Source organism: Hyaena hyaena, unplaced genomic scaffold, assembly GCF_003009895.1.
Source record: "Hyaena hyaena isolate Hyena2069 unplaced genomic scaffold, ASM300989v1 scaffold_73, whole genome shotgun sequence".
In the NCBI taxonomy this organism is placed as follows: Eukaryota; Metazoa; Chordata; class Mammalia; order Carnivora; family Hyaenidae; genus Hyaena; species Hyaena hyaena.
The window spans coordinates 2,923,307-2,949,425 of record NW_024080705.1 but is presented as its reverse complement, the minus strand read 5'-3'; the positions used below and the strand labels follow the sequence as shown (position 1 = coordinate 2,949,425).

The 26,119-nt window shown below is 36.8% G+C and overlaps 1 protein-coding gene across 1 annotated transcript in view; it reads right to left on the bottom strand.

The window, feature by feature from the left end:
- CTNNA3 (catenin alpha 3) overlaps positions 1-26,119 on the bottom strand; it is a 1,079,366-nt gene that overhangs the window by 1,031,129 nt on the left and 22,118 nt on the right. The window contains exon 3 of the mRNA XM_039233287.1: positions 3,681-3,873. Coding sequence (XP_039089218.1) covers positions 3,681-3,873 — 193 coding nt within the window. The remainder of the gene's footprint in view (positions 1-3,680; positions 3,874-26,119) is intronic.

Genomic DNA, 26,119 nt, shown 5'->3' with positions numbered 1-26,119 from the left:
TATGTACAATGTGAAACTGTATTGAGTTGTTCATGATAACGTATGCACTTTTTTTCTTTTTTTATGTTTTATTTATTTCTGAGAGAGAGAGAGACAGCATGAACAGGGGAGGGTCAGAGAGAGAGGGAGACACAGAATCTGAAACAGGCTCCAGGCTCTGAGCTAGCTGTCAGCGCAGAGCCCGACGCAGGGCTCGAACCCACGAACCGTGAGATCATGACCTGAGCCGAAGTTGGATGCTTAACTGACTGAGCCACCCAGGCACCCCATGCACTTTTCTGTATTGATCTTATTCTCAACATTTAAAAGACTTTAAATATAGCCAATTGTGTGACTTAGAAACAATGTTTATACATTGTAGGGGAGTAGAGGCTATAGAAACAATGTCTGTACATTGAAGGGAGCAGAGGTTATACGAAGGTAGCATATATGCTATAGGCAAAACATGTAATCCAAACATTATTAAAAAGTTTAGATAATTCCTAGCTAATTGTTACATGATATTCTAAAACTATTAAAACAAAATACTGGGTTTAATACTTTGCCATGGTATGGATGTAAGTATAGGGGTAAGCTGTAAAATCACACTTTTACACTATGTGTAAAATAATCACTATGTGGGCCACCTTTGCTGGATCTCTACAGTTCTACTCACACATGACATTTCCTTTCACCATCCTTCCCTAGTCTATCCATATCCCATCTTCCATAGGCAAATTCTTTATGTAATCAAATGTCCACATTATTTACCACTTCAAGTCTCTAACTAAAGCCACTAAAGTTAGTTAAACAGAATAAAACAGAATCCTGTTGTAATACATAAATTACACTGTCTTTAATAGAAGACATTTTCTAAATTAGTCTCAAAATTCTTTTTGAAAATAAATCAACAAATATTTAAATAAAAATATCCCCTACATCTATTATTTTTTTTACTTTCCCAAATATTTTAAACTTATTATTTGCTCTTCATTATGCCACCAGACAAAACCCTTTTTAAAAAGCAGGAAACTAAAATGTATTTCTAGTATCAGAGAGGTACTGGAATCAGAATTCATTCTCCTGATACTTCAACTTCACCAATGAGCTAAAATTCCTTCCAAATTTTTCGGAACAGTGCTCTCACTGTTACTGTCTCTGCTATCCATAGGATAAGCATTGGCTTTTCCCCAAATTCCAGAACCATTTGCCATTTCACTGCTTTCCTCCCACACTCAAGTGGCAGCAGTTCAATTTGGCAGTTTGTCAAAAAAAAAAAAAAGGAGTATAAAGCACTGGGTGATCTTTAACCAAATGCATTTGTTGTGTACACCACATATGCCATATCTATCACATGATAATATGATTTCACACATTATAATAGAACACAGGGAAGGATATACTGCATAATCCTAGAATCCACACATACTTCTCTTTAAGACTTTCTCTTTAAAGTAATTTACTTTTATTGAGCCAAAAACTGGTAACTTACTTTTTAAAAAAAATATACCATTTCATGGCAATTAATGCTTTTATTCTTTCCTGCTGAGAATGACCAAGGTCTTACGCAGTTATTGTGAGGTGGTTTACGAAAACTATATTGTCAAATAGATCTCATTATCGGAGAAAAACAATACCAGAATAGCATTCATATTCCTCCAAAACACTCAGGAAAGAAATCATATCTATGAGGGATGCTTGGATAGCTCAGTCAGAGAGGGTGTCTGACTCTTGATTTCAATTCAGGTCATGATCTCACAGTTGAGAAATCAAGCCCAGCATCAGGCTCTGCACAAAGCTTGCTTGGGATTCATTCTCTCTATTCCTCTCTGCCTCTCTCCTGCTCGCTTCTGTGCATATGCCCATGCTCTCTCTTTCTTTCTCTCAAAATAAATAAACTTTAAAAAAAAAAAAAAGCATGAGAGATAATTTGTCATAAAAGCAAAAATAAAATTATTTTTTATTTATTTAACAAACATCAGGTTATGTGTCAGGTACTGCTCATAATATAAGAGGTGGTATTTGCCACTTTCACGAATTAAGAGTCAAAATTTACTGAACAAGTAAAGTAACATTTGGTGCATGGGGTAGTAAATCCTATTAAAGAGAGATGTCAGAGTCTGTGGGAACATAGAAGAGGGATATCTAAATGAACATCACAAGTTTAGTACACACTTCCTGAAAAAGACCTGGGTTGAGCTTTGTTGCAATAAATAAGAATTGGCTGAATGAAAGGGGTAACCAAGGTGAAAGGAATAGCTGATAACAGAGGTACAGAGGAATGAGGCAACATGTACCATTCAAAACACTTCAAATTCTTGTTTGGAAGAAAGCTGGAGAGGGGGACAGAATCAGGACATGAAAAGGGAGAGAATGATGGAAGCCAAATCATGCAATGCTGAGTAAGCTAGGTTTACAAGCTTGAACTTTATCCAGAAAGACAATACCCCTAATCCTTCAGAAGCTTCAAACGTATTTCAATTAAGCAGGGAAGTAAAATGAGTATATTTTCCTCTTTAAAAGATTTATTTGGCTTTGGTATAAGGTAAGGCTAATGCTGTAATCCTGAATTCAGGAGAGAACATTAGTAATGAAAAAGAGAGAAAAATCTGAGAGACAAAAAGAAACAGAAATTGTTGAACTTAGAGACTAATTGGAAGAGAAAGCAAAATGAGAATGAAGAGTCTAAACTGACTCGGTGACTATGTGGATAATGGTAACAGATCAGAGAAGAACAGGACAGGGTCTAAAGTGGTAGGGGGTAGGGAGGAGTGATGAATTCATTTGAAATTATCTTGGCATTATGTTTTCTTTATGTTTTCTGAAGAGGCTCTGTAAAATATAAATCATATATAAAGTATATAACAAATAAAAAATAAATCTATATTTGACCTGAGGTTTATTATAGCTAGTATATTCATTTTAATTATTTAATTAACTAACATTTTCTGATTTTCATACATTTATGTTGGGGAGGGAAATATCTGAACACCCAAGCCTCCTTAACAAAGCTTAACAGGAATATTTAAGTTTTCTTATCCTCTCAAAGTAGTTTCTTGCAGCAAGCTGATACATAAATAGGGCAGTTCTTTTAAAAAGAGTCTGCAAATGAGACTCACAGGCATTAGAAAATTGTTGTATTATTATATGTAAGTAAATACCTCCAAAGGTGACATATACACTTTCATTTTATCATATTCACACAACAGCAACATGAGTTATGTCTAGTTTATCCAAAGAATTTCTTTTTAAGTTTAGAAAATCCAAACCTCCAGAATATCAAAAAATAAAAAATGTATTTCTGAGTAGACAGGTCTATAATTTAATACCTCCAACTATTAACAAGGAACTTTATAATTTATTTATGTATGGGCAAACTCATCTTCAGCTTCATTAGTCATATGTCGTTATATTCTATGACAAAAAAGGATACACTTCTCTTTGCTTATATGGATAAACTATGGCATGTGAGGGGAAGAAGTTGCCTGCAGGGACTGAACAACTCAACGGAAGAACCAGGAGTCATACTCTGAACCTTAGAGCTGTCTAATAAGCCACTTGGCCTCCCACAGCCAGCTCTTCAGAGGTCTGCAAAAGACTAATAAACCCAAGTCAACACAGCAAAATGCTCACAAATCTAATTCCGTAACTAACACCCTAAGGATATACAGTGTGCTCCTGACCAGGACTAGAGTACTCACTTTCTTTGCGAACTTCCTCAAGTGCAGTAGTAAGCTCTTCCTTTAAAACTGTGGCTTCCTGGGCAATCTTCTCTCCTTTGTCTAATAAATTCCAGGTTGCTTCCTCCACAGAAGCTAAAAGGACTTTGGCTCTCTTTGAACGTCCTTTTTTCCTGTTGGAAGGATTCTGGGGACAATTTACAAGTGTAGTAACCTGAAATTGGAAAAACATAAGCCACTCATTAGACAAGCTTTGAGAACACAGTCCTGGGACATCACAGCCCAAAACAAAAGGAAGTATTTCATAGTAACACGATTTATTTCCAGTACTATTGGTATGTCCTCATAAGTCAACTCAAGGCACCAAGAGCAATATTATCAGCTGCTATGGAATTTTCTACTAAAGATAAAAAGGAAAGAAGGAAAAAGATAGGAAGGGAGAGAGGAAGGGCAGGAAGAAAGAAGAGTCACAGAGGTTGAAACTTATCAACTTTTACTATGGAAACAATGCAATATATATTATATATATGTATATATATTATATGTGTATGTATAAATATTTATATATAAAATTATTTATATCACTTTGTAGCCAGCAACCTACATTAAGAAGGAGGTAAAATAATCATAATTAAGTCAGTAAAGCATTAGTCTATTTAGGATGAGTATAGAGATTATTAATGTTGAGGGGGCACAGAGCCACTCTGAAATATGAAACACTGGTTATCTCAGAGGAACAAAACCCAAATAATTACGTAATTGGCCCTTTGTAACCTCTCTTACCTGTCTCCTAAACTTCTCTAACTCAACTCTCAAACATGTCTTATTCAAAGTCACCTATCAAGAGGCCTTTCTTGACCACCCCTTCCCCACCCTCTCTCACTCTGTTCCTTCATCCCACTTTATATTTCCTCAAAACACTTACAGGGTCTGACTTTTTATGTTTATATGTTTACTTCATGCTTCTAATACTAAAAGGTAAATTCCGTGAAAGCAGAAAATGTGTTTTTTCTCCAACACCCAGAACAATGCACAAAGTAGATGTTCAATAAATATTTGTTATATAAATGGCTTGATGAATAGGGCAGTTGAAAAGAAGGGCTTTTTAAAAATTTTTTAATTAAATTCGGGGCTCCTCGGTGGCTTAGTCGGTTAAGCGTCCGACTTTCGCTTAGGTCATGATCTAGCGGTTCGTGGATTCGAGCCCCGCGTCGGGCTCTGTGCTGACTGCCAGCTCAGAGCCTGGAGCCTGTTTCAGTCTGTGACTCCCTCTCTCTCTGACCCTCCCCTGCTCACGCTGTTTCTCTCTCTCTCTCTCTCCTAGAAATAAATAAAACATTTAAAAAAAATTTTTTTAATTTTTTTAATTAAATTCAAGTTAGCTAACATATAGTGGAGCATTGGTTTTAGGAGTAGAATTTAATGATTCATCACTTACATATAACAACTAGTGTTCATTCCAACAAGTGCCCTCTTTAATGCCCATCACCCATTTGCCCCTTTCCCCCACCCACTTCCCTTCCAGTAACCCTCAATTTATTCTTGGTATTTAAGAAGCTCTTATGGTTTGCCTCCCCCTCTGTTTTTATCTTATTTTTCCTTCCCTTTCCCTATATTCATTTGTTTTGTTTCTTAAAGTCCACAGAGTGAAATAATATATTTGTCTTTCTCTGACTGATTTATTTCGCTTAGCATAATACGCTCTAGTCCCACACACCTTACTGCAAATGGCAATATTTCATTCTTTTTGGTCACCAAGTAATATTCCATTGTGTGTATATACCACATTGTTTTATCCATTCATCAGTCAATAGATATTTAGGCTCTTTCCATAATATGGCTATTGTTGATGGTGCTGCTATAAACATTGGGGTGCATGTGCCCCTTCTAATCAGCATTTTTGTATCCTTTGGACAAATACCTAATGGTGCAATTTCTAGGTTGTAGGGTAGTTCTATTTTTAATTTTTTGAGGAACCTCCATACTGTTTTCCAGAGTGGCTGCACCAGTTTGCATTCCCACCAGCAGTGCAAAAGAGATCCTCTTTCTCTGCATCCTCACCAACATCTGTTATTTCCTGAATTGTTAATTTTAGCCATTCTGACAGGTGTGAGGTGGTATCTCATTGTGGTTAGAGATAGAAATGAAGCATCTGTATTTGGAAACAAAACCTCATACAAAATTATGTTGTAAAAAACATCCATTTCTTAATTAAACCTTGGATCCCAATAATAAATTCAGTCACCATTTTTATAAGCAAAGCTAGAAGATCCCCATTGTAGAGGAAGGAAAAAAACACTTCTTTACAGGATTTAAAATAGAAGGCCTGGGGCCACCTGGATGGCTCAGTCAGTTAAGCATCCAACTTCAGCTCAGGTCATAATCTCATGGTTTGTGGGTTCAAGACCCGCATCAGGCTCTATGCTTACTCAGAGTCTGGAGCCTGCTTCAGATTCTGTCCCCCATTCTCTCTGCCACTCCCCCACCTGTGTTCTGTCTCTCTCACTCTCAAAAATAAATAAACATTAAAAAACTTTTTTAAATAAGTAAAATAAAATAAAATAAGAGACCTGAAACTCCTATGGAAAGCTAGAATCCCACATATCATCAAAAAACCAAGGCTTATAACAATCATGCACCACATCTTTGAGAACAGACTATACATAACCTTCTTGCTCTGCAGGCCCTAAATGTTTGGCTTGTTTATTGCTTATGGAGCATGACACATTTGTTTATTTGTATATCTGGACACAGTTTTTTACCTGGGAACTGAAAAAGAACTTACAAGCTATGGGGAAATATGTAGATGAAAATAATTTTTGTCTGCCCTTTCAATCCAGTAGACCATTTTGGATGGTCTCCATCCAATAGACCTATTGCTTTATTCTAATTTGCTTTATTCTCGCATTCACAACCCAGAGTGCAATGCCTTGTAGCAAGCCTCTGTTTCCTCTCTTGGAAAATGAGGTCATGTTACCTATAAGACTGTGTGAAGGTTAAATATGTAAAATGTCTTGCAAAATGCATAACATCACTCAAATATTGGTTGATATTTGATGTGCATTTTCTAGTCCATTCCCCACATGGATACAGAATATCTGTTATGGGATCCTTGTCAGAGGTATTCTTTTGGGGCTACCTTCATCTTGCTCTAAGGGGGTCCCTTGTGCTAAAAGTCATGAAGTCAGTTAACAAAACACTTCCTATATGCTTTGCAAGCAGCCAAATAGGGCCACACGCTTTTAACATGCATAGATAATAAAGATGATGATATGCCTCATTTATTACATGGATTTTCACATACTCCAAAAGGCAAATATCTCACTACTATCAGTCTAATTTACATATCAAGAATTAAAACAATTTTTAATTTTAAAAATATTAAAAGATATTTGTCCAGATTAAGACAAATTGCCTAGTTTAAAATCTTTGTGTAAAATGAAGAATAAGTATTATTGTCTAAATGTTCCTTCAGAATGTATTTTAAGTGCCACAATTCATAACGCTTCCCACTGAACATTCCTCTATTATTGTTCAGATCCTCCATGAGCCAAATGTTTTCCATAGAATAGCCTGAGCTTTGAAATTAAAATGAGCATTCCAGAAATGCTTTGTTCTTTATAATAAATGCCAAAGAACTGTGAAAAGAACATTGTATAAGAACATTGTGCTTCCATCAAAATAAATTCAATTGCGACCTGCAAGTTATTCACATTTATAAATCATTTATTTATACCTATGTATTCTTCTGAAATACCCCAATATAGTTATTTAACATTGATTAAATTAAAGTCAAGTGACACTTTTCAATGATTCATTTTATTTCAGAGAGTAAAGATGGCTTGGTAATCCTGTGGGGGAAAAAAAGAAAACTAAACCTTTTTTTTCTTTTACCCAGCTTATCTACAGGATCTAACCAACTTCCTTCAGTGACTGTGACTCAGGATAACATAAGACTCTCACCAAAGGTTGGGAGTGCATTTGTTTTTTGAAAAAGTTCCCCATCTGTTGAGGGAATATCAGTAAAAATTAGTTTTCAGGTTATTCTGTAAAAGAATTCCTGTTTCCCCATTTTCTTTTTCAGTCAAAATCTGTCATATTTTTATAAGCAACACAAAAACATTAGTTTGGGGCACCTGCGTGGCTCAGTCGGTTGAGCATACAACTTTGGCTCAGGTCAGGATCTCAGCATTCGTGGGCTAGGCTCTGTCCTGGCTTAAGGCTGTTTCAGATTCTGTATTCCCTCTCTCTCTTCCCCTCCCCCATCATGGTCTATTTGTCTGTCTATCTGTCTCTCTCTCTCTCTCTCTAAAATAAACAAAAGTTGGAATTTACAGCAAAGATGATTGTAATGTAAATCCTAGCCTATGTCTTATTAACCTTTCTTTTTGTCACTAATGCATAACTCTCCCCATTCTCTCTTTCTCTGACCTTAGATGGTCCCTCTCAAAGAAAAATTTTTGGCTCTTCAAGCCCTTAAAGAGCTTGGGTTCACTCACTTTTCTTTGGTCTGTAAATCTGAGATAAATTACAGACACACCTTCATACGTACGTACATATGGGAATGAGCTCTCCATTAAAATATCCTATATTAGATACTTCAAATAATATGAAAGAAGAAATCCTCTAGTTTATTAATTCTGCACATTTAAAATTACATAAAACCAGGTATATATTTAATGTTTTGTAATACCTATATACTAAAATTTATGGTACAAAAAAAAAAGGTTTTCTAATCTTTCCTAATTCTGGTATGCTTCTCTGGGTGCTCCAAAGATACTGAAAATTAAATTGAGATGCTTAGTGAACCAAGTCATCAACTGTCATTATATACAGCAACACTGGTACATAAGAGGAGCATTGCAGAATATGGTGTGAGGTTTAATTTACTTCGATTTGTTGCATTAGTACAACCATGGCTTTAGTACTTCAGATCTTAGCTTTGTAGAAAATCTTCTCTAAATGCCAACTTGGGTTAATACATTTATATCCTATAATCATGTTCCTTCCCAATCTAACTACTTTTTTAAAATTCTACTATTTTTATAATATAAAAAGGCCATGTTAACAGCCATCTCTTTTCTTATTTGTTAGCTAAAACACTTTGAATTTTAACCTTCTTCCAATAGCCTTCAGGGCTACTTTTGTTTCTATGAGCTAATTTCAATGTGTGAAATAAAATAGAAGACATTTAAACCATGTTAAGTAGCTAAAAATTTCAAACAGAGTTCTGAAAGGAAGTAAAGGTTAAAAAACAAAATTGTTGTAGACAACTGTCTATAGTAAAACCAGTGATCTTTTAAAGAAAAAGGTATCATCTACTCTTGGGAAGGAGAAGATCCCTGTTTCAAGTTATTGATAATTTCAAATGTTCTTTATTTCTTACCAAAAACAACCTTCACTGTGTAAACAAAAGTACTGTGGAAGACTGAAGTACTAGAAATCCAGCAAATGTATACCACTCAATTGACACTTAACATTTCCCCTAACCAATTACAATCTCTTTTAGATTATCTCAAGCCAATAAACACTTATTGGGAACATATTATCTTCAAAACAATACCCTAGACATTTAGAAAATAAAGGACTAAGCTCCAGTATGGTGATGAAAGATAACACAACTAGCCACAATATAACAGGCAGAATGATAACAGCTTAGGCTTATAAATAAAAAAGAGAGAGAGTGCTGGAGAGATTGCAAACATTCACAAGGATTAAGTAGGGCTTCCAAGAAGAGTCTTTAAGAACAGACAGTTTTCTGCCAGAACAAATGGGGGTAAGAGAGCCAAGCGAAGGGAATCATGTGCAAAGTTACTGTGGGGTAAAACCAGTCCTCCTCCATCTATATTTCTTCCCTCAGCAACTGATACGTCTAAACTGAGGGAGAAATCCAGAGGTCATCTGGGATATTCCCTCTCTCTTATCCTCCTCTCTAGGTACTTTAAACTGTCTCTTTAAAAGTTTTAGTTTCTGTTACATCCTCTTCAGCCCAGGACCACTGCTTCTCATAGCTGCTCTCCAGATTACTGCCCTAGCCTACATTCCCTCCAAGCTATCCTCTGTGAAACAGAAACATGGCCTTAATTTCTACTCTATCTTCTACTATCCTATCTTCTACTCGATCATTACAAAAAGTATATGCATCAGTTCTGGCCCTCATCACATCTCCATACCCATCCCACACTTCCACAGGGCCATCTCTCTGCAACGCAAATCTGAAATCTTGTACCAGCTAAAAACCCTCCAATGGCTCCTGACTGCCCATAAGATAAAAGTCCAAAGCACGGTTTGGATAAAGCCTAAAACATGGTTTATGAGGTTATTTATTATCTCATTTCTGACTCAATTTTCACTCTCATCTTCTACTTGTGAAGTTTGTCCACAAACTACTTATTAGGCCCAGAACAAGAAATGTTTGGCATCCTCAACCTGGAACATCTCCCTCCCCTGGCAGGCCCTTGTAGGTACCTCTCATAACACTCATTACAGCATTTTGTAATTAGCTATTATCATACCACCTTCCTAGCTTTACCATGAACTCGATAAGGGCAGGGATCATGTTTGGCTTATCTTGAAAACCCAGAGCTAGCATACTGAAAATAATAAGTGGTAGTTTACTTAATGAAAAGATGAATGAAACTCTAGATTTTAGAGACCTTAACCATGAGCCATAATGTTGAATGATTTGTTCAGTTACAAAGACAACTGGTAGCTAAGCCACACTTAAATTTAGTATCAGTGATACCACTTGGTAGTTTTCATTAAAAGCAATTCCTTGGGGCGCCTGGGTGGCTTCGTCGGTTAAGCGTCCGACTTTCGCTTGGGTCATGATCTCGCGGTTCGTGGGTTCGAACCCCGCGTCGGGCTCTGTGCTGACTGCCAGCTCAGAGCCTGGAGCCTGTTTCAGAGTCTGTGACTCCCTCTCTCTCTGACCCTCCGCTGCTCACGCTGTCTCTCTCTCTCTCTCTCCTAGAAGTAAATAAAACATTAAAAAAAAAAAAAAAGCAATTCCTTAATGCAGGATATTTTGTCATTTCCCGTGCCAGTATCATAGAAAAGCAAGTCTCTTTTCCTATAGTTTATCTGAAGTCTGATCAGTTCAGAGTGATCTAGAATATTTATATTCAGTCTTGTCTTTTTCAGCCAAAAAGAAGAAAAAGACAGTTTACATCATTCATTTTCAGGCTATAAGTAAAAAAGGAGGCACATGATTTTTATCACTGATTTTCACTTTTTAACCCTTATATTAGTTTACCAGGTCTGCCTATAGACCTTCCCTAGAGTGAGTGGCTTAAACAACAAAAACTTATTTTCTCACAATTCTGAAGACTAGAAGTCCAAGATCAAGGTGTCAACAGGGTCAGTTTCTTCTAAGGCCTCTCTAATTGGCTTGCAAATAACTACCTTCTCCCTATAACATGGTTTCTCTCTGTGTGCATGCACACCATTCTTTCTCTCTCAGCACATCCTAATTTCCTCTTATAAGGACACCAGTCATACTGGATTAGCCCCCCGCCAAAGACCTCATTTTAACTTAATTACCTATTTAAAGGCCCCGTCTCCAAATACAGTCACAATCTGAGGTACTAAGGACTAGAACTTCAACAACTGAATTGACAGGGATACAATTCAGCCTATAACAATCCTCACCACTAATGACACAGAAAGTATAAAACAATCATCATCTTTTAAAATATAACTTAGAGTTCTGTTTGCTTGCTAGATTAACAACACTGCTAGCCAAACTATTACTTGGAGCTATTGAGGGATGATAACAAAACACATGTAGATAGATCCCTCTCCAATTGTACCAGCCTTCTGGGCCATGCAGATGGTATAACAAAGCAGAGATTTACATGTCAAACACAAACAGCTGTAGCTAAATGTTCTAATCCAGGAAGTACAATTATTCCTGGAAAAAATATGAACTTAAACACAACCAGGAATATACCACATGCTGATACTAATATCAAATATTAGCTTCTTCCAGTTTTTACTTAGCTACTTAATACTCCCAAGCAAAGAAACAAACAAAAAAATACAAACAAATCTAGACCCCACATTTCATTTATTCAACAAATATTGGTGTCCTGCACTTCACCAGGAGGACATGTCAGTGACCCTCCTCCTACTGAGAAGAAACAGAGAATAAACAAATATATATGTAACTGTGTAACATAATACTGAGTATTGATGTGTGCTATGAAAAAAGTAAAGAAGGGTAAGAGAAGAGATATGAGATGAGGAAGGGCTAGTTAGATGTGGTATCAGAAAAGGTCTCTCTGATCAGGTAAAAAGGACCCCAAGAAAATAAGAGAGTAAGACATTGAATATTTAGAGGTAAATATTTCAAACAGAGGAAATAGCAAGTACACAGGCTCCAAAACAGGAGCTTGATTAGTTTGTTCCAGGAGCAGCAGGAAGGCCAGAGAACCTACAGTAGAGTGAGGTGAGAACATAAGAAATGAGGTCAGGCTGGCACTGAGGCACCAAATTGTACAGGCCTTGTAGATCACCATCAACACTATAAATTCTATTCATGTGATCAGGAGCTACTGAAGGTTTTAGAACAGGAAAGGAACAAGATCTGACTTCAAATTTAAAAGGACCATTCTGGCTACTCTACAGAATAGACTGAGGATTAGACAGGAATCAAGGAAGAGGGGTGAGACACGGAAGACAGGAAAACAGTTAGGAGACCGTTGCAGTAGCCCAAGCAGGAACCACATTGGCTTGTTCCAGGGAGCACTGGTAGAGTTGTTGAGAAGTGGCAGGATTCTGGTAATTCTGGTGAGTCAACAAGGTTTGCTGATAAATTGCATATGAGTGATTAAAGAAACAAGAATGACTCTATGGCATATGGCCTAAGCAGTTCGGTATATGGAGGTAATATTTACTTAAGGAGAGATAAGAAGGAAGAAGATCAAGAGTTGAACTTTAGGCAAGTTAAGATTGCTTATTAGAGTTTCTAAGTCAGAGACTAGTATACAGTTCAGGAGTTGAGAAAGATAAGATTTGGAAATACGTTTCTTATAGCTTACATTCTCATTATAATTATTCACATATCAATGGTTTACTAGTCTTACTAAAATTTCAAAGATGTCTGAGAACATCATTTTGTAAAATCATGAGACTGGATGATATTTCCCAAAAACAAAGTATAGCTAGAGAAGTTACAAGACTGAGCTCTGGGCACCCCAACCTTTATAAGTAGTATGCTTAGGTAACCCAACCTATCAATCATAGAATATGTGGCTTTTACCATTTTTTTTCTTAAATAGTTTATTGTCAAGTTGGTTTCCATATAATACCCAGTGCTTTTACCATTTTTAATGTGACTATTATTTATAAAAGATACTTGTTGGGACATCTTAGTGGCTCAGTTGGTTAGGCCTCTGACTCTTGCTTTTGGCTCAGGTCATCATCTCACAGGCGCGAGATCAAGCTAGAGATTCTCCTCTGTCTCTCCCTCTACTCCTTTTCCCCATTTGCTCACTCGGTCTCTCTCTCCCTCTCAAATTAATTAATTAATTAAAAGATACCTGTTTTATACAGAGCAATAACTCAGACACAAATTTAAGCTTTGGTAAAAAATGTAATGTTAATCGTTCTACAAACAGATGTTTCAAAAATGTGTGAAAAATTATCAAAATACTGAATTAAGCAAACTAAGGAAAATTTATATTCATGTTGCTATTTATACTTAAATCAAGCATTAATCTTTCTGATGAATCAATAACCAGTAGTTTATAGTGAAGTACTGATTCAAAGAGGTGCTAAGCAAGAAAAAGGAAAAGGACAATTATTTTCCATCAATAACCACTGACTGCTTGAAGGAAACAAAATAAGTGAAAAATCCAACCAAGCCAAACCTAGCCCTAAAATAAATAATGGGTTTTCTTTACAGGTAGTATTTTAGTTATGTTCACATGGTCCATCCAGTCCACTTCTAGAAGTGACTGATGGTGGGGTATGGTTATGACCCCTAATTTTGTGTCTCAGCTTTGTTTAATAAACATTCATAACCTTATCAACAACAAAGTTGAATAAACTATGCCATATGTTTTGTCAACATAATCTTATAAAACTTTACTGCAATTTATTCCCACTATCTGTTGCCAGATTTCTTTTTTCCCATCTACCCTAGACCAACAGACTTCCTCTTTTTTCTCTTCTAACACAAAACTTCTTCTTATTGAAGATATCCAGGAGACATACACCTGTTAATCATGTCTGAATAAGAGGCAATACACAATAGGAAAGACCATAGTGATATGATTTGTAGAGCTCTATGGCCAAAATTCTAAAACAATGCAAATGTGGTTTGACTATAGCCTATAAGTGATTTAAAGTTGATGTTCATGTTAAAATTGAGTATGCACAGCAAAGAAAATTATCAACAAAATGAAAAGGCAAACTACTAAATGGGAGAAATTATTTGCAAATAATATATGTAATAAGGGATTAATATCCAAAATAAATAAAGAATTCATATAACTCAACAGGTAAGAAAACAATTCAATGAAAAATGGGCAGAGGACCTAAACAGACTTTTCAAAAAAAGACATACAGATGACCAATGTGAAAAGGTGCTCAATATCACTAATTATCAGAGTAATGCAAATCAAAACCACAATGAGATGTCACCTCACACATGTTATAATGGTCATTATCAAAAAGATAGGAAACAGTAAGTATTGGTGAGGATGTTTAAAAAAAAAGGAACTTTTGTGCAGTGTTCATGGAAATGGAAATGGTGTAGTCATTATGGAAAACAATATGGAGGTTCCTCAAAAAATTAAAAACACAATTATACCACCCAGCAATTCCACTTCTGGGTATTTCATTGAAGAAAATGAAAACACTAACTCAAAAAATACATGCATCTCATGTTCACTGCAGCATTACTCACAATGGGCAAGATATGGAAACAAACTAAGTGTCCATTGACCAATAAATGGATAAAGAAAATGTATACATATACATATACAATGGAATATTACTCAGACATGAAAAATAAAACTGCCATTTGCAACCACATGGATGGAACCAGAGGGCATTATTATAAGCGAAATAAGTCAGAAAAAGACAAATACCATATGATCTCACATATGGAATCTAAAAACAAAACAAAAACAGTTCACAGATACAGAGAACACACTGGTGGTTGTCAGAGGCAGGGAGGTGGAGGGTTATGTGAAATGGATAAAAGGGGTCAAAAGGTACAAACTTCCCGTTATAAAATAAATAAGCCAATGAGGATGTAATGTAAAGCATGTTGACTATAGTTAATAATACTGTATCACATATTTGAAAGTTGCTGAGGGGTGTCTGGGTGGCTCAGGCAGTTAAGCGTCCAACTTCACCTCAGGTCATGATCTAATGGCTGTTAAGTTAGAGCCCCCATTGGCCTCTGTGCTGACAGCTCAGAGCCTGGAGATTACTTCAGATTCTTTGTCTCCCTCTCTTTCTCTGCCCCTCCCCCACTCGTGCTCTGTCTCTCTCTCTGTCTTTCAAAAATGAATAAATGTTACAAAAAAGAAAGAAAGAAAGAAAGAAAGTTGCTGAGAGAGTAGTTCTCATCACAAAGTAGGAGAGGCCAAGATGGTGGAGCAGCATGGAAGATTTTTTGGCTTCTCTCTTCCCTGAAATGTAGCTAGATTGACACCAAAGTATCTTGCACACCTAGAAAACTGATCAGAGGATTAACACAACAATCTGCACAATTTGAACCACAGAACTCAACAGGTACATGGCACAGAGAGGTGAATTGGTGCACAGAGAAGCTGTGGAGGTAAGGAGCTGTTTTTGCTTGCAGAGAAAGAAAAGAGATAGGGAGAAGAGTACAGGAAAAAGCACTCCCCCTGAAAATAGCTGGAGAGAAAGTGAAAGAGTGGAAACACCCATAAGAGACTCAACAAGAAAGGGACAAAGGAGAGGGTTTAAATATCATTAAGACTCTATATACAGGGGTGTTCAGAGACTGAAACTCTGCAGCTTGATACCTGACAAAACTCTAGTGGGAAGGGTGAATCCCCAGGAACAGACACTGAGGTCCAAGGGGTCATTGGGCCACACAGGGAGAGGCAGTCCCCCTGCTGAGAGGACATTTTTGGTAGAGGCTGTGCAACCTCCCCACAAGCAAAGGTTCCAGCAGACCCCAGAGAACATCCACATTTGCTGCTGTTGGAACAAGAAAATTAGGGGTGAAGGCTGGCGCCAGATGTGCATTGTGATCTACCATAATCCCTGAAACACTGCAGCTACACGATCCCGAGAACTTTTTCTGGGGCAGGCTAGCACCTGGCCACAGTCTCTAGGCATCTGCAGCAGTGCAGTAGCACGAACATTCCTGGCGGAGGGCTGGCACCCGGCCATTGCTCAGAGGGACCTTCCCCCAGAAGGTCCAAGTAGGTCAAAGCCACAGGGCCCTCAGAAGTGAGGGGTTTAGAAACACATCCCCATTTGAGATAAAACTCCGGAGGTAGGTGCTGTCTGGCAGGCTGACAGCTTGGTTGTGGCCAGTGTAGAAGCAGGGAGTGGATGGAAGCCTAAGACAAAGGAGTGGTGCCTGATTGCTGGTTGGCAAGAGCAGAGTTATGATACTAGAGACTGGGTAGCTGGGTGATGCCATTTTCACCCCTCCCACGCATGCACATACACGCACCAGAAAGATCTACCCCAGTACGATAAGCAGCGCCATCCAGTGGAGAAAAAAGTCATTACACCAAGCCCCATCCAACTGTGCCAACCATGTTCTAGAAGCACACCACAAATTCCTCTTCCTGCTTAGTTTATGTGGACTATAAAGTGCTTCATAGTTTGACTTCCAGGGGAAATTGTATCTAATTTTAATCGCATTTCATTCTGTGCTCTGGTCTATCCAATTTATTTTCCTTTCTTTTGCTATTCTTGAATACAGAAAGAGAAAATTTTATTATCCATCTTTATAAAAAATATTTTTCTTTAATTTTTCCTACTATATTTTTTACTTTTATGTAGTATTTTAAATTCTATTTTACTTTCATTATGTCATTTTATTCTATATTATTGTATTAATTTTTTTTACTTTTCAAACATTTTTCTTTTTGTTTTCCTTTTATTTTCTTTCCCTTTTTTCTCTATTCTATCAAGCTTCATTCAACAACCGGACCAAAACATACCTAGGATATAGCATCCTTTATCTGATATCTTTGTGTTGTTTTTAATTTTTTTAATTTTTATTTATTTTTTTATCAATTCTTTTTCTTCCTTCAAATAACAAAACAAAGGAATTCACCCACGAAAGAAAGAACAGGAAATGACAGCCAGGCACTTATTTAACACAGATACAAGTAAGATGTCAGAACCAGAATTTAGAATCACAATAATAAAAATACTAGCTGGGATTGAAAAAAACCAGAGAATCCCTTTCCACAGAAATAAAAGAAGCAAAATCTAGTCAGGATTAAATTTAAAATGCTATAAATGAGATACAATCTCAAATGTATGCCACAGCAGCAAGGATGGATGAAGCAGAGCGACAAATCAGAAATATAGACGACAAACTTATGAAATACAATGAAGCAAAAAAACAAAAAGGGGGAACTAAGGCAAATGAACACGATATAAGAATTAAAGAACTCAGGGGCACCTGGGTGGCTCAGTTGGTTAAGCGTCCGACTTCGGCTCAGGTCATGATCTCACGGTTCGTGGGTTCAAGCCCCGCATCGGGCTCTGTGCTGACAGCTAGCTCAGAGTCTGGAGCCTGTTTCAGATTCTGTATTTCCCTCTCTCTCTGACCCTCCCCTGTTCATGCTGTCTCTCTCTCTCTCTCAGAAATAAATAAAAAAACATTAAAAAAAAGAAAAAGAAAAAAGAATTAAAGAACTCAGTGACTCATTAAAAAGGAATAACATCCAAATCACAGGGGTCCCAGGAGATCAAGAGAGAAAAATGGGTAGAAAGTTTATGAGAGCAAATGATAGTGGAAAACTTTCCTAACCTGGGGAAAAATACAGACATCAAAATCCAGGAAGCACAAAGAACTCCCATTAGATTCAACAAAAACTGAGCATCAACAAGGCATATCATAGTCAAATTCACAACATACACAGGCAAGGAAAGGATCATGAAAGCAGCAAGAGAAAGCAGTCCTTAACCTACAAGGGAAGACAGATCAGGTCCACAGAAGGCCTACCCACAGAAGCTTTTGGCAGGTCAGAAAAGAGAGGCAGGGTATATTCAAAGTGCTGAATAGGAAAAATATGCAGCTAAGAATTCTTTATCCAGCAAGGCTGTCATTCAAAATGGAAGGAGAGAGAAAAATTTTCTCAGACAAAAACTAAGAGTTTGGAACCACTAAATCAGCACTGCAAGAAATTTTAAGCGAAACTGTTTGAGGGGAGAAAAGACAAAACAAAACAAAAAGTATCAAAGTAACAAAGACTAGAAAGTACCACAGAACACTAACAGAAACTCAAACTCTACAGACAACACAATGGTGATAAATTCCTTTCAGTAATCACTCTAAATGTCAATGGACTAAAGGCTCCAATCAAAAGACATAGGGTAACAGAATAGATAAGAAAACAAGATCTATATATATGCTGTTTACAAGAGACCCATTTTAGAACTAAAGACACCTTCAGATTGAAAGTAAAGGGGTGGAGAAATATCTATCATGTTAATGGTCCCCAAAAGAAAGCTGGAGTAGTCATACTTACATCAGACAATTTAGATGTATTTTATTTTAAAATAAAGGGTGTAATAAGAGATGAAGAAGGGCATTATATCGTAATTAAGGGGCCTATCTACCAAGAAGATCTAATAGTTGTAAACATTTATGTTCCAAATGTGGTAGACCCAAACATATATCAATTAATCACAAACATAAAGAAACTCATTGATAATAATACCATAATAGTAGGAGACTTCAACACACCACTTACAACAATGGAAAGATCATCTAAACAGAAAATCAACAAGGATACAATGGCTTTGAATGACACACTGGACAGGATAGATTTAACAGAAATATTCAGAACATTTCATCCTAAGGCAGCAGTAAACACATTGTGTTCATGTACACATGTTCTCCAGAATAGATCACATACCGGGACATAAATCAGCCCTCAACAAGTACAAAAAGATTGAGATCATACCATGCATATTTTGAGACCACAACACTATGAAACTCAAAATCAACAGCAAGAAAAAATTTAGAAAAATAACAAATAGTTGGAGACTAAAGAACATCCTACTAAGGAATGAATAGGCTAACCAAGAAGTTAAAGAAGAAATTAAAAAGTACACAGAAGCCAATGAAAATAACACTACTTCCCAAAGCCTCTGGGACACAGCAAAGGAGCTCATAAGATGGAACTACATAGCAATCCAGGCCTCCCTAAAGAAGGAAAAAAAGTAACCTAACCTTATACCTTGAAGTGCTAGGAAATTTGCTACAGGAAATAAAACAAAAACAGCAGAACACAGAAAATAATAAAGATTAGAGCAGAAATCAATGTTATCGAGACAAAGAAAAAAAAGCAGAAAAGCAAACCAAAAAAAAAGCCCAAAAACAAACAAACAGTAGAACAGATGAATGAAACCAGGAGCTGTTTCTTTAAAAGAATTAACAAAATTGATAAAACTCTAGCCAGTTTGATTAAAATGAAAAAGGAAAGAACCCAAATAAATAAAATCAAGAATGAAACAGGATAGATCACAACCAACACATGCAGAAATAAAAACAATAGTAAGAGAATATTATGAGCATTTATACGCCAATAAATTGGGCAATCTAGAAGAAATGGACAAATTCCTGGAAACATAAAACTACCAAAACTGAAACAAGAAGAAATAGAAGAGTTGAACAAAGCCATAACCAGTAAAGAAATCAAAATAGTAATCAAAAATTTCCCAAAAAACGAGAGTACGAGGCTGGATGGCTTTCCAGGGGAATTCTACCAAACATTAAAAAAAAAAAGTTAATACCTATATTTTTGAAGATGTTCCAAAAAATAGAAATGGAAGAAAAACTTCCAAAACCTTTCTATGAAGCCAGCATTACCTTGATTCCAAAACCAAAGACCCCACTAAAAAGGAGAAATACAGACAAATATCCCTAATGAACATGGATGCAAAAATCCTCACCAAGATACTAGCCAACTGCATCCAACAATATATTAAAAAAATTATTCACCATGACCAAGTAGGATTCATACCTGGAATGCAGGGCTGGTTCAATATCCACAAAACATCATTCATCATATCACTAAAAGAAAGGACAAGAACCACATGATCTTCTCAACAGATGCAGAGAAAGCATTTGACACAATACAGCATCCTTTCTTGATTAAAAAAAATAAATTAAATAGGGATAGAAGAATCATACCTCAAGATCATAAAAGCCATATATGAAAGATCCACCACTAATATCATCCTCTGGGGGAAAACTGAGAGCTTTCCCCCTAAGGTCAGGAATAGGACAGGGATGTCCACTCTTGCCACTGTTATTCAACATAGTATTAGAAGTCCTAGCCTCAGCAATTAGACAACACAAAGGAATAAAAGGCATCCAAATTGGCATGGGGGAAGTCAAACTTTCGCTCTTCACAGATGACATGATACTCTATATAGAAAACCCAAAAAAAATCCACAAAAAAACTGCTAGAACTGATCCAGGAATTCATCAAAGTCACAAGATAGAAAACTAATGCACAGAAATCGGTTACATTTCTATACACCAATAATGAAGCAGAAACAGAGAAATCAAAGAATCAATCCCATTTACAATGGCACCAAAAACCATAAAATACCTAGAAATAGAGCTAACCAACTAGGTGAAAAATCTGTACACTGAAAACTATGGAAAGCTTATGAAAGAAATTGAAGAAGTCACCAAAAAAATGGAAAAATATTCCATGCTCATGGATTAGAAAAATAAATACTGTTAAAATGTCAATAGTACCAAAGCATTCTACATATTCAATGCAATCCCTATCAAAATAACATCAACATTCTTCATAGAGCTAGAACAGACAATTCTAAAATTTGTATGGAACCAGAAAAGACCACATATAGCCAAAACAATTCTGAAAAAGAAAACTGATGCTGAAGCCATCACACTTATGGACTTCAAGATGTATTTCAGATAATTAGATTTTTTTTAAATTTATTTCTAGGAGAGAGAGAGAGACAGCGTGAACAGGGGAGGGTTAGAGAGAGAGGGAGACACAGACTCCGAAATAGGCTCCAGGCTCTGAGCTGGCAGTCAGCACAGAGCCCGATGCGGGGCTCGAACCCACGAACCGCGAGATCGTGACCTAAGCGAAAGTCGGACGCTTAACCGACTAAGCTACCCAGGCGCCCCAAGATGTATTTCAAAGCTGTAATCATCAAGACAGTGTGGTACTGGCACAAAAACAGACACTCAGACCAATGAAACAGATAAAGTACCCAGAAATGGGCCCACAAACATATGGCCACTTAATCTTCGACAAAGCAGGAAAGAATATCCAATGGAATGAAGACAAATGGTTCTAGGAAAAGTGGATAGCGTTGTGCAGAAAAATGAACCTTGACCACTTTCTTACACCATACACAAAAATAAACTCAAAATGGATGAAAGACCCAAATGTAAAACAGGAAGCAATCAAAATCCTAGAGAAGAAAAGCAGGCAAAAACCTCTTTGACCTTGGCGGCAGCAACTTCTTACTCAACATGTCTCCAGAGGCAAGGGTAATAAAAGCAAAAATGAACAATTGGGACCTCATCAAGATAAAAACCTTCTGCACAGTGAAGGAAACAATCAGCAAAACTAAAAGGCAACTGACAGAATGGAAGGAGATATTTGCAAAAAAATCAAATAAAGGGTTAGTATTCAAAATCTATAAAGAACTTATCAAACTCAACACACGAAAACCAAATAATCCAGTGAAGAAATGAGAAAAAGACATGAATACCATTTCTCCAAAGAAGACATCCAGATAGCAAAAAGACAAATAAAAAAAAAAAAAAAAAAAACAGATGTTGGCAAGGATGCAGAGGATCCCTTGAAAGAAAGAGGATCTCTTGTACACTGCTGGTGGGAATGCAAACTGGTGCAGCCACTTGGGAAAACCTTATGGAGAGTCCTCAAAAAATTAAAAAAAGAACCATCCTACAACCCAGCAATTGCACTATTAGATATTTATCCAAAGGATACTGGTGTGCTGTTTCAAAACGAGCACACGCACCCCAATGTTTATAGCAGCGCTATCAACAATAGCCAAAGTATGGAAAAAGCTCAAATGTCCATCAACAGATGAATGGATAAAGATGTGGTGTGTAAACACACAAACACAATGGAGTATTACTCGACAATCAAAAAGAATGAAATCTTGCCATTTGCAACTACATAGATGGAACTAGAATGTATTAGTGAAATTTGAGAAAGACAAAGATCACATGACTTCACTCATTTGAGAACTTTAAGATACAAAACAGATGAACATAAGAGAAGGGAAGCAAAAATAATATAAAAACATGGAGGGGTACTAAACATAAGAGAAACATAAATACAGAGAACAAACTGAGAATTTCTGGAGAGGTTGTGGGTAGGGGGTATGAGCTAAATGGCTTAGGGGCATTAAGAAAGACACTTGCTGGAATGAGCACTTCGTGTTATACATAGGGGATGAATCACTGGAATCTACTCCTGAAATCATTATTGCACTATATGCTAACTTGGATGTAAATTTTTAAATAAACAAATAAACAAACAAATGAATGAATGAATGAATAAAATATTTTTAAAAAGACATGCAGGGAAAAAAGAACTTACCAGTTATCTTAACAGCTTATTTCACAAATTTGCTCAAGTAGAATGGTGAGAGTACATTTATGTTTATTAAGGCAACCCTTCAATATTTTTTTCTTCCTTCTTAAGGAAAGTGTCAATAGGACTCCACAACTTGAGGGCTAGACATTGGTCTTCAGTTATAGTGTTCACAGCAGTTCCACTTGTACTGTTCATCTCTTTTACATAGAATGTGAATTTAATGAGAATGCTCATTTTCAGAATAAAAATCTCTATAACACCAAAAAATTTTCAAAAAGTCAAATTTGTAACTTGTATATATGGTAATGGATGTTAATTAGACTTACTGTGGTGATGATTTCACAATATATACAAAAGTGATTCATTATGCTGTACACCTGAAACTAATAAAGTTATTTGTCAATTATACTTCAATTTAAAACAAATAAAATAAAATAAGATTGATTAGGTTGTGTTCACCTCATTTGTCAGCATTGACTCTAAATCAGCAAACCTAATTTTGCCTCAATTTTTGTAAAACCTAAATATCAGTCATGAATCTTGAATCTTATTGGTCAGTGTTTCACCTTTGATGCCCCAAAGTCCCATCTTAATAACATCATTATCCCTTAATTCTAAAACACTATTAATTATAGTGAATACCATCAGTTGCTTTTCATAATCTAAGTATGGATAATATTTTGTCAATATTGAACCTTCCAAATCCAAGGCTGAGCTGTGAGGCCTATTATTCCAGGGACGAAGAGAATAGATAGAACAAAAATACCATTAATCAAACTATATATGGTCAACAATCTTCAACAAAGCAGGAAAGAATATCCAACAGAGAAAAGAATCTCTTCAACTAATGGTGTTGGGAAAGCTGGCTGGCAACATGCAGAAGAATGAAATTGGACCACTCTCTTACACCATATACAAAAATAATTCAAAATGCATTTACAATCTAAATGTGAGGCAGGAAACCATCAAAAACCCTAGAAGAGAACACAGGCAGCAACCTCTTTGACCTCGGACATAGCAAAATCTTACTAGACACAATGCCATGGGCAAGGGAAACAAAAGCAAAATGAACTACTGGGATTTCACCAAGATAAAAAGCTTCTGCACAGCAAAGGAAATGATCAAAGGCAGCCTACAGAATGAGAGTAGATATTTGCAAATGACATATTTGAGAAAGGGTTAGTATCCAAATCTATAAAGAATTTATCAAGCTGAACACCCAAAAAACAAATAGTCCAGTTAAGAAATGAGGAGAAGACATGAATGAACATTTTTGCAAAGAAGACATCCAGAAGGCTCACGAAATGATGCTCAACATTACTCATCATCAGGGAAATACAAGTCAAAACCATGATGAGATACCACCTCACACCTGTAGGGATGGCTAAAATTGACAACAGAAGAAACAACAGGCATTGGCAAGGATGCAGAGAAAGGGGAACCCTCTTGTACTGATAGTAGCAATGTAAACTGGTGCAGCCACTCTGGAGAATAGTATGGAGGTTCCTCAAAAAAATTAAAATTAGAACTATCCTATGATCTACGAATTACACTACTAGGTATTTACCCAAAGGATTAAAAAAGTACAGATTCAAAGGGGTACATGCACCCCAATTTTTATAGCAGCATTATCAACAATAGCCAAGCTATGAAGAAAGCCCAAATGTCCATCAACTGATAAATGGATAAAAAAGAGGTGAGATATATAGATATATAGATATATATATATACACACACACGAATATATACATACACATACATACATACATACAATGGGATATTACTCAGCCATCAAAAAGAATGAAATCGTGCCATTTGCAATGACATGAATGGAGCTAGAATGTATTATGCTAAGCGAAAAAAATCAGAGAAAGAAAAATACTATACGATATCACTCATATGTGGAATTCAAAAAACAAAACAGATGAACATATGGGAAGCAGAGGGAAAAAGACAGGGAGAACAATCATATGAGACTCTTAATGACAAACTAAGGGTTGATGGAGAGAGGTGGGTGGGAGATGGGTTAGATGGGTGATGGGTATTAAGGAGGGCACTTGTGATGAGCAACGGGTGTTGTATGTAAGGGATGAATCACTGAGTTCTACTGCTGAAACCAATATTGCACTGTATATTAACTAACCAAAATTAAATTTAATAAATTTATATATGTATATAACACATATGAAAGAAAAGAAATACCATTAATCAGGTTTGAGTTCAAAGCTGATTCTCTTGAGATTTAAGGAAAAAATAGTTGTAGAAGGCATTAACAAAAAAGAAAATCATTTTCTACATTATTTTGGCTCCTCTTTTAGCAAAGGCTAGATCTGATAGACTAGATCACAGAGTCTTATGAAGAAGATCTGGCCAGATACAGCCCCTCTGGAAAACAGTGTGGAGGTTCCTCAGGAAACTAACAATAGAACTCCCCTAGGACCCAGCAATAGCACTGCTAGGAATTTACCCAAGGGATACAGAAATGCTGATGCATAGGAGCACATGTACCCCAATGTTCATAGCAGCACTCTCCACAATAGCCAAAACATGGAAAGAGCCTAAGTGTCCATCAATGGACGAGTGGATCAAGAAGATGTGGTTTATCTATACAATGGAATACTACATGGCAATGAGAAACAATGACATCTGGCCATGTGTAGCAACATGGATGGACCTTGAGGGTGTTATGCTGAGCGAAATAAGTCAGGCAGAGAAGGACAAATATCATGTGTGCACGTATAGGAGGATTAGGAGGAACTTAACAGAGGACCAAGGGGGAGAAGAAGGGTGGAAATGGTGGGGGAAAGGGAGAGAGGCAAACCATGAGAGACTCTTGAATGCTGACAAAAACTGAGGACTGATGGATGTGGGGGGGAGGAGGGATGGGCATGGAGGAGGACACTTGTGGGGATGAGCACTGGGTGTTATGTGGAAACTAATTTGACAATAAACTATTTGTAAAAAAAAAAAAAAAAAGAAGAAGAAGAAGATCTAGCCAGAGAGCAGAAAAAAGGTAGGGAAGCTCCCCTTAGCCAGCCCCAAAAGACTCGTGGAAGCAGGGCTGACAGGTAAGATACATGTCCTTATTTCTCCTGTCTGAGGTTCACTCACACTGGGAAGCTGCATTAGCATGATTGAGGGGAAATACTAAACACAGAGAGACTCGGCTCCATTTATCTTTGGAACTCTGGAAGCAAACAGCTTCATGAGCTGCCCTGCACAAACTCTGGGGTGGCCCCTGTGTCATCTTGGCATCACGGAGGAAGGGCAACTTAGCTCTCCTAAAGCCAATTTGATTGCCATGAGACATGGATAAGATCCATATCATCCTAGATACCTTAAAGGATATCAAAATGTGGCTGTGTTGAAGACTGGTGGGTGTGCCCTGAACCCACCATGGTGAGAAACAAGGTGATCCTACAGCACAGGCTAAGAAGTAGACAGATAATGCCAAACACTTGATGAAGGACATAGTTGGGATTTAAGGGTTTGAAGCATTATCAAGGACCAAGCCTCCTGAGAGAACTATGGACTCTAATCAGGATGAAAGAGAGTAGTCCACAAATTCTATCAGCTATAGACTATATAGGAAATATACAGAGACACTCACAAAATAATCATTCATGAGTCCAGCCACTCCTCAAAGGTCATTGGTCC